The 10,632-nt window shown below is 36.7% G+C and overlaps 1 protein-coding gene across 1 annotated transcript; it reads left to right on the top strand.

Moving 5' to 3' along the window:
* Positions 1–799: 799 nt before the first annotated feature.
* Positions 800–3,912, top strand: LOC139897976 (DNA-directed RNA polymerases II, IV and V subunit 3-like). Its single transcript, XM_071880694.1, has 3 exons — positions 800–1,321; positions 2,706–2,943; positions 3,413–3,912. Exons 1-3 carry the CDS (start codon positions 876–878, stop codon positions 3,683–3,685), a joined length of 957 nt encoding a protein of 318 aa, XP_071736795.1. The 5' UTR covers positions 800–875; the 3' UTR covers positions 3,686–3,912.
* The last annotated feature ends 6,720 nt before the right edge of the window (positions 3,913–10,632 follow it).

Below are 10,632 nucleotides of genomic sequence, written 5' to 3'. Positions count from 1 at the left end.
ATTGGAGAACATCGCAAAACTTATACAAGGAAAAAAAAAAAAAAAACAACTTATACAAGGAAAGAGGATCAAATCATAAACAAAAAGGATGGAAGAAATATCCTAAATTAGGTGAGTTAAAAGCTTGGATCTAAAGTCAACAAAACATCAAAGGATGTTAACAATCAAATAAATTCTTGTGAATGAGAGACTGAAGAAAAAAAAATTTAGGGATGCGTGAGTGTATATATTGTAGAAGAAGAGGAAAAAAATTAGAGTTTTAAAGGTAGGAATTTGAAGATGATAGAAGAATTACCTGGATAGAATATCAATCGGTATACTTGCTTTTATGTGAATGAGAGAGTGAAGAGAAGGAGATGAGAAAAGAAAGTGAGAAATAAAGGGTACCAGGGAAAAGTATTAGATCTGAACGATTTAGAGAGAGGTTTGAAGGTGAACCATTCATAGTCTTTTTTTTTTCTCGTTCAGCAATGACTTTGGTTCAGAGGTGCAAATCAAACATGCTGAATGCATTCAGCACCAAACAAACACAACCTAAGAGTTAGTAACTAAATGGAGATCTGCTTTTACCTGCGAAGAAACCGAATGACCAAAAATAAATGGGACCCAACGACTATGAATTCAAATTTGAGACATGATTTCTTAACTAAATTCTGTTTAGGACCCAACTTAAACCGGACCTGACGCCATCATTATATTTGGCTTACTAGGCTCAAAAAATCCCTATATTTGGCCTAGGCCCAAAATTAGTTTACACAGTACACTAACACCAACCACCAAAACACTATTTTAGTCCTTCTCCTCCTACAAAATTTAGGGCTTTACAAATTTAGGGGTTTTCTCCATTCTTAACCCTAGGAGAGAGAAATCAAAAAATGGACGGAGCATCATACCAGCGATTCCCAAAGGTCAAAATCCGTGACCTCAAAGATGACTACGCAAAATTCGAGCTCCGTGATACCGACGCTAGTATGGCCAACGCGCTCCGGCGCGTTATGATCTCTGAAGTCCCAACAATCGCCATTGATCTCGTTGAAATCGAGGTCAATTCGTCGGTACTTAACGATGAGTTTATCGCACATCGATTAGGTTTAATTCCACTAACGAGTGAACGTGCGATGAGCATGCGGTTCTCACGTGACTGTGATGCGTGTGATGGTGATGGTCAGTGTGAGTTTTGTTCAGTTGAATTTCATCTGAGAGCTAAGTGCATTAATGATCAAACACTTGATGTTACTAGTAAGGATTTGTATAGCTCTGACCATACTGTTGTCCCTGTTGACTTTTCTGATTCTGGAGCTGAAAATCCTGAAGATCAGAGGTTTGTTGATTCTTTCTCGAATATATAATGTTGAAGTTTGTTATGTGAGTGAAATTATCAGCAGTATATTATCTGTCATTTAGGAAAAATGTAATTAGGTTTTTGTAATATGTATTTGTATGATATATTGGGTGGAAATTATTGTTGAAAGCACTGTTTCAAAACACCCCGTCTCGAGCCGTTGCGACGGTTTGGTGACTAGCTCGTCCCGTCTCGGAAAATACCGTCTAATATGACAGTCAACGGTCAAAATTCGGGTCAAAGTTGAAAAAATCAGGTCAAAGTCTCTCAAAATTCGAAAAAGTCAGAAAATCGGTAAAATCGGTCAAATTTGTCGTATTTTAGTTTGAATTTATAGTATTATATTAACGGTGATAGCGATTATGGGTACAAATTAGTCAATTAAAGGTTTTGGCTTTAATATATGTACACATGTATACATTTATATACTTATATATTTAAAAGTCAACTTTGGTCAACGTCCGTCTCGACCCCTTCTCGAACGTCTCGACCTTTTTAGGATCCGACCGTCTCGACCCCATCTCACGTCTTTTGCAACCTTGGTTGAAAGTTTGTTTTTCAAAAAAATTATGTTAGTTTAGGTTATTGGTGTGTTATAGGTTTTTTGCATGTGTATAATATATTAATTTGTGAGAGTTTATGATGAAGAAAGTTTATGTTATAATTTGGTATGTGAGTTACTTTCTTTTTTACAGTTTTAGATTCTGTTGTGATAGATTTTTCTTTATGTATGCTAGTTTTTAAAAAATTCCATAATATTAAGGTTACGAATCAGCCATTGTGGCTCTGTATATATTGATTGAGAGGATTGCTCTGTTGCATAACTGCCACAAAGTAATGCTGCACGGGTTAGACCCGTCCTAGACTTGGTTATGGTAGAATCATTGCTCAACGTATGTTTGCTTATCAATTGCTGTTAGTTTTCAAGATTTAGCTTAACAACTCTCATAAGGAATGTTATGTTGCACAAGGTTCACCCTTTATTCAATCTTACCGTTTGCAGCTTTTTCTTAATTGCACAACACTATCAATTCATGCTTTTGCTGACATATTTGACTTAGAACCTGCTTTCATGTAAAATAGTATTTGTGAAGTTAACATAAATGTTGTTATTTCACACCTTCCTCTGCTGGAGAAATAAGGCTAGGTTTATTGTAGTATTTGATTTTGATGTTCTGAAACATATTTTACAAAACATAAAGAGTATAGGGAAACTTCAATAGCTGTTCATAAATGAAGTTCCGGCTTTTTTTATGTTTGATAAAGATCATCATCCTGTTGTAAGAGATTATAGCTTACTCTATCCCAATATACTCATGATGAATTAAGATATCAATACTTAATGATGGTTTGTTGTGCTTAGGGGCATCACAATTGTGAAGTTGCGCAAAGGGCAAGAATTGAGGCTAAGAGCAATAGCTCGAAAGGGGATCGGTAAAGATCATGCCAAATGGTCACCTGCTGCAACCGTCACTTTCATGTATGAGCCCGAGATTCACATCAACGAAGAGATGATGGAGACTTTATCACTCGAGGAGAAGACTAGTGTTGTGGACTGCAGCCCTACCAAAGTGTTTGGCATAAATCCCCACACCCACCAGGTTCATTCATTTTATCTTGTTAATATACATATATGGTGATAATGTTATAGATAAACACTGTTTTTTTTCTAAATTACTAAACTTTTTTCTCTTAATGCAAATCCCATCGGTAAACTTTGAAAAATTTGTTCTGTTGATGTCACTATGTGAAAAAAGGCCACATTTTTACCACTTAAATATCATTATTTTTTAGTTTAAAATTTCATACATGTGAGTGATGATCAATCCTAAATTAGATGAAGAAACTACAGTTAGCTAGGTAGACATACAAAAAGTAAGTTTCTTTTATATGGCTGGCATAATCCAATTGCATATATACATCAACTTATTACAAATCTATGTAACTTAATCATGTATAATTTAGAACACTGGTTTCTTTTTCCCGGGCTAATAATAGACGAGAATAATAATAGACACTGCGTTGATGATTGTACCTTTTGGATGTTGCATTTGATTTTCTTGTTATTAGGTGGAAGTGGTGGATTCTGAGGCGTACACGTACGATGATGAAGTGCTGAAGAAAGTGGAAGCCATGGGTAAACCAGGGCTTATTGAAATCTATGCAAAAGAAGACAGTTTTATCTTCACAGTTGAATCCACAGGTGCAGTCAAAGCGTCTCAGTTGGTGATTAATGCAATCGATGTTCTAAAACAGAAGCTGGATGCAGTTCGTCTGTTGGAGGAATCTGTGGAAGCTGATGACCAGTTTGGAGAATTGGGTGCTCACATGCGTGGAGGTTGATCACTTTGATGTCTTAAGTTTATGCTCGTTATAATGACTTTAAGTACTGAGACTTGTTTCTCGATGGCAATGTAGTAATTAATCTTCTGGAACTACTGTTTCTCATGCTTCTTGGTGTGAGTTCTTCTGTATGGAAGATAGGTGTTGATGTTAAAACTGGAAATCACTCTATGTTCATTTTAGAGGTTGCTAATTGCTGTGACTAATATATTATCAAACTAGTTAAATGACCCGTGAAATTACGGGTTTATGAAATAATAAAAGTTTGAACATACTATTATGGAGAATACTTACAAAACGATTGAGAAATTTATAAAATGCATATAGTAAATAATTACAACGAAAGTGTACCACAATTATTTTGTGTGGAACATATGCATCCGAAATAATCAAAGATAAATTACAAACATATTGATGTAATTAACTTGGACCGAATAAATGAACTACTTTTATTCTCCACCACCTTTTTTCAATTTTAATCACAATTATTATTTTTCTTGTCATAAAAACGTATATTACAATTTTTTATTGAGACATGTACTTAGCATACATATTTAACATAGTTAATTTCGTAAAGAGAACATATATTTGAGTAATAATAATAATAATAATAATAATAAAGTTTGCTTAGAAATTAAATATTTATATTTTTAATAAAAATTATTAGTAATAACAAATTTGTAAATGTATTCAAATTATTATTGTACCTTATGCTTTAAAATTTCTATATGTATTCATGAAGTGTTTTGTAAAAAATTGTATATTTTGTTTTAAAAATTGTACTTATAATCAGGGGAGTGTTTTATCATAAAGTTGTATATAATGGTTGAAATGTTGTACATATAGTCATTGGGGTGTTTTACCATAAGGTTGTACATAATGCTTCAAACATTATACATATGGTCATGAGAGTGTTTTACCATAAGGTTGTACATAATGCTTTCCATATTGTACATTTATTTAACATGTTTTAATTTTTATTAAATATAATTAATTACTTTAATGACATCATCATGGATGTCTTAGAAATTTTCTTTTTATTTTTGAATTATTTTTAAGGTTGAGAATAATTTTTTATGATATCATCAAATTAGAACTTTATTAGATACTATATATATATATATATATATATATATATATATATATATATATATATATATATATATATATATATATATATATATATATATATATATATATATATATATATATATCACATGTTTATGAAATAATAAAAGTTTGAATATACTATTATGGAGAATACTTATCAAACCATTTGAGAAATTTATAAAATGCATATACAGTAGCTAATAATTACAACGAAAACGTACCACAAATATTTTGTGTGGAACATATACATCTGAAATAATCAAAAATAAACTACAAACATATCGATGTAATTAACTAGGACAAAATAAATGAACAACTTTCATTCTCCCACCACATTCTTTCAATTTTTATCACAATTACTATTTTTCTTGTCATAAAAAACTTACATTAGAACTTTTTATTGAGACATATACTTAGCATACATATGTAACGTAGTTAATTGTAACACCCGTTTTTCGAAAAGTCACTTGGGACGTCTCACGTAGTCCTAAGGTATGTAATTTAATCTTTAAAACGCTTCTACATAGTTGTATATGACTTAAAATGATTGGAAATTTAGTTTAGGGTGCAAACTGGTAAACTGTCGCGTCTGAAACGGCTTTATCGCGTTTTGGATTGTCGCGAAGCGCGACATACATGCTTGGAACGCGAGACTTGAAAATCCCATCCCTGACCAAATTATCGCGTTTTAGTCGGGTGAGTCGCGTTTGGGTTTATCGCGGACCGCGACCCGTCGTCGCGAAACGCGACAAGTGTGCAGATCTGGTATTAAATTCGATTTTTAATGCAACGTTTGAGGGTGTAATGGTCTTTTCACATTGTGGACGGTTTGAGGCCATAAGAACTGACCCAAAGCTTATCTTTATCTCATTTCTTACTCTTTCACCTACACACCTTCATTCTAGAGAGAGAGTTAGGGTTTTAGAGAGAGAAAGCTTCCTTAGTGGGAGAAGGAGGCCAAATCTTGCCCGAGCCCAAGTATTAAAGTTGTTCGCTACGTCTCTAGCTACGTTTTGGTAGTATTGGTAATTGTTAATTCCGAGTTTTAACTCTTAATTGTTTTATGACTAGTGATTTGGTTATGGGTTTTGTTGTAAGACTCATTTTAGGGTTAAATGGGCGATTTTGGGGTGAAATGGTTGAATGGAAACCCTAAGGCTTATAATCTAGGGTTTGGCCATGAAACTTGAAGTTGTAGGGTTGTTTGTGATGTTGGATCACTAACACACTCATGTGTTAGTGAAAGAATGGTTGTTGAGGTTAATGGTTGACTTGAAATGGGTCAAATGGGTAAGTTTGACCTAGTGGATTAAATTGGGTATGAAAATACCCTAGACTTGTATTGATGGAGGTCTTAGAATCATAATCACTAGATTTTAGTGATTAGTTGCGAATTTGACCTTGTTTGTGTGATTCTAGTGTAAATAGGTCGTAGATACCCTTTTGGGTCATAAATGCACTAGTGTGGTTATTTGGTGAATAGTCCAACTTGTTATGTGTACTGATTGGGCATTAATTGTATTAGGTGACTTGCTTTGAAGGTTACAAGTTGTGTGGGAAATCTCACCAAGACGACAAGGTGAGTGGAATATCTATGTATGTATGTATGTATGTATGTATGTATGTATATGATTTATTTGCCCGTATTAATTGTGCACATAGCCTTGTTTGTGCACATGGTTGTGAGTAATAGCCGTGTTTTACTCACACGTTGTTTGCCCGTATTAATTGTGCACATAGCCGTGTTTGTGCACATGGTTGTGAGTAATAGTCTTGTTTTACTCACACGTTGTTTGACCGTATTAATTGTGCACATAGCCGTGTTTGTGCACATGGTTGTGAGTAATAGCCGTGTTTTACTCACACGTTGATCAAGTGATGCCATAGCCGTTTTTGGAACACTTGGGGGTGATGCCATAGCCGTTTTTGGAACACCTCGGGGGTTAGCATACCATAGTCGTTTTTGGGCGCTAACGGTTGTTATGAACACCGATGACTTGTTCGCGAGGTCATTCCCTTGCGATTATTGGCTAACCATGGTTTGTACTTATTGATGTTTAGCATTTCATTTTATTATGATTATTGTATTATGCTAATGATGTTGCTGGTTGTACGATTTGACGATACTAGCTTTTGTTATGAGATGATATGTGATTATATGCATTGTATGATGTTGTGGATGCGAGTAGGTAAGTTGTATATGCATGTATATATTTATTCTACTCACTAAGCTTTAGCTTACCCTCTCGTTGTTTACATTTTTAGATGCAGGCGCGGATCGTGGCAAGGGTAAAGTTGTGGACTAGGCTTTTCCTCTTAGGTGCCTAGTGGATGCTTTTGGAAGTTCGACCTAATGTTTAGGTAGTTTAACCCCAAACCAATGCTCTAGTGATGTTTGAAACTTAGACTAATTGGTCGGAACTTATATTTTTTGGGAACTGTAAAATGGGTCATCGAACCCGAATGTTGATGTAAATTTCTAATTAAGCGTATACGCCATTTGAAACATGTAGCAATTAATTATGATTGATGATTGATGTGCACAACGACATGTTATACTAAAAAAAAAATATGTACGTTTTTATTGATATAACAGGTTGGGTCGTTACAAGTGGTATCAGAGCATGGCCTAAGGGATTTAGGTGACTTGAGATAGGCGCCTAGACTTAGACTTTTGTGTTAGTATTATTTTATATGCGGGACTTGTAGGACTACGGGTCGGTATGGGTTTTGATTAGTGCCTTGGTGCATAGGTGGACTAACTATGCTATGTTGTGATGTTACTAATCATGCGTTATTGTTTTGAAAATCGAGCAAAATGGTTGTGATACGTTTGAGCATGGCACGGCATGCGAGCGTAATAGTGAGTCGAGACCACTATTACGGTTGCAAGTCAAGTCAAGCAAGGACGTGCGACAAGTATTGAGCTAGGTGTGTTGTGCGTGCGGACATATGTATGTATATATCCCTATTGTTTTCGACGTGATGTCTAATCCGTTTCAATTTTTAGAATGAAGACGAGAAATGGAACGGATACAAATAACGGTGGTGGTCCCTCTCATGTGGAGGAAGATGAAATGACTACCAAGATAGAGGCCACTCTAGAAAACTACGTCTCGGTTTTCTCACGAAAAGTTAAGCAAATACTTGAAGAATCGGTTTCGGAACATGTGGTCGATTTAATTCGAGAACAAATGGCCGATGCCGTGAGAGAAGAAGTTGAAAGGAGGTTTCCTAGACCTCAACATGGGGGAGAAATGGTCTTTAGCTACAAGAACTTTATGGCGACTAAGCCTCCTCACTTTCACGGGGATCCCGACCCCATGAAAAGTACGGCTTGGATCTCCGATGTTGAGGGTTGTTTTCGTACTAGCGAATGCCCATCCGAAAAGAAGACAAGGCTTGCCACTAGTTTGATGAGGGGCAATGCTAAAGATTGGCTTGACTGTAAACTTGCTATGGTGGGTGAAACGGCTTTTGTAGGGTTGTCTTGGGAAGAGTTCAAGAAAGAGTTTTTCCTCGAGTATCGTAAACAAGCGGATCTTTCTAAGTTGCGCAACGAATTAATAAACATGCGTCAAGGGTCTTTGGACCTAAACACTCTTAAAACCAACTTTCTCGCCAAAGCGCGTTTTTTCCCTGAGTATGTGGGGAACGATCAATTGTTGATGGAAGATTTTCACGCAACCCTTAGAGATGATTTGAAGGGTAAAATTAGTATTGGTCATGTTGAAACTTTTGCTAAGCTTTTGGCGGTTGCGAAAGGGTTTGAAGCACAAGCTCCGAGTTCGATTAGTGGGCGTCCAAAAGCGTCAAAAGTGTGAGGAAAGGTGGTTCGAATACTTTTACACCTACTTGTTATAGTTTCGAGAAGCAAGGCCATTACTCCCGCGATTGTTTGAATAAGTCGGTTACGTGATTTAATTGTCAAAAAACGGGGCACCGGAAGTCGGAATGTCCCGAATTTTCAAGTGACCAAGTGAAGAGGCTAGAAAAGGCGGCTGGTACGGCTATTGGAAGAAACTATTTGATGACCAACGATGAAGCTAAACAATCCAACGAAGTTGTCTCAGGTACTTTCATGGTTAATTCTAATCCGGCAAGGATACTATTTGATAGCGGTGCTAATTTATCGTTTGTGACTCCACGTTTTGTGTCTAAGCTTGATAAATCGCTAGCTAAGTTAAGTCATCCGGTCGAATTCGAAATAGCGGATGGTAAGACGGTGCTAGGGGTTGATGTTTGTAAAGATTGTAATGTTGTGTTTGGTGCCGAAACCTTTAAAATCGATCTCATCCCGATGACTTTGGGTGAGTTTGATATCGTCATTGGTATGGATTGGCTCGATCATTATAGAGTCGATATTTCATGCCATGAAAAGTCTATTCGTGTGAAGACCCCAAGTGGAGGAGAATTAATTATTCATGGCGAGAAACGGAGAAGACTTGTGCCATTATGCACTTATGCGTGGGCACGTCGTTTCCTTAGTGGTGGTGGCATGGCTTTTCTTGCCCATATGGTTGATACTCGTGAAGAGCTACCATCCATTCGTAAAATTCCGGTAGTTAACGAATTTGAAGACGTTTTTCCGGATGAGTTGCCGGGTGTTCCGGCGAAAAGACAAGTTGAGTTTCGCATTGAGTTGGTTCCGGGGGCTACTCCTATTGCTAAAACTCCTTATCGTTTAGCACCAACGGAAATGCAAGAATTGTTAAATCAAACTCAAGAGTTGCTTGAAAAGGGTTTTATCCGACCGAGTGCTTCGCCATGGGTCGCTCCGGTTTTATTCGTAAAGAAGAAGGATGGTAGTATGCGGATGTACATCGATTATCGGGAGTTGAACAAAGTGACGATCAAGAATCGTTATCCATTACCTCGGATAGACGATTTGTTTGACCAACTCCAAGGTGCAACAAATTTTTCAAAAATTGACTTACGGTCCGGCTATCACCAAATGCGGGTCCGTGAGGAAGATATTGAGAAGACGGCCTTTCGAACTCGTTACAGGCATTTTGAATTTGTAGTTATGCCTTTCGGTCTTACGAATGCACCGGAGGCATTCATGGATCTTATGAACCGAGTGTGCCAACCTATGTTGGACAAGTCGGTAATTGTGTTCATCGACGACATTCTTGTCTATTCGAAAAGTATGAAAGAACATGAACGTCATTTTCATGACGTATTGAAAACGTTGCGGAAGGAGAAATTGTATGCTAAATTCTCAAAGTGCGAATTTTGGCTAATAAGGGAAGTGCAACTCCTTGGCCACATTGTGAATAAAGAAGGCATTCAAGTGGATCCGGGGAAGATAGAGACGGTAAAGAGTTGGGAACAACCGACTACGCCTACGAAAATCCGAAGTTTTCTCGGATTGTCCGGTTATTATCGTCGGTTTATCCAAGACTTTTCTAAAATTTCCTCCTCATTGACGAAGTTGACAAGGAAGAATATGAGGTTCAATTGGAAGAATGAGCAAGAAATTGCTTTTCAATTGTTAAAGGAGAAATTATGTCAAGCTCCGGTCTTAGTGTTACCAGAAGGTGTTGAGGATATGACAGTTTATTGTGATGCCTCATTAAATGGGATCGGGTGCGTTCTAATGCAACGGGGTAAAGTGATTGCTTACGCCTCTAGGCAATTAAAGGAACATGAAAAGAATTACCCGACGCACGATCTCGAATTAGCGGCGGTGGTCCATGCTTTGAAAATTTGGCGCCATTACTTGTATGGTGTCAAGCGTATGATTTATTCGGATCACAAGAGTTTGAAACATCTTTTTGATCAACGAGATTTGAATTATCGATAATGTAGGTGGATGGATGTGGTAAAGGATTATG

The sequence above is a fragment of the Rutidosis leptorrhynchoides genome, chromosome 3 (assembly GCF_046630445.1).
Source record: "Rutidosis leptorrhynchoides isolate AG116_Rl617_1_P2 chromosome 3, CSIRO_AGI_Rlap_v1, whole genome shotgun sequence".
In the NCBI taxonomy this organism is placed as follows: Eukaryota; Viridiplantae; Streptophyta; class Magnoliopsida; order Asterales; family Asteraceae; genus Rutidosis; species Rutidosis leptorrhynchoides.
Note: the sequence above shows the minus strand (reverse complement) of the source record. Positions and strands in the feature narration are given on the sequence as shown.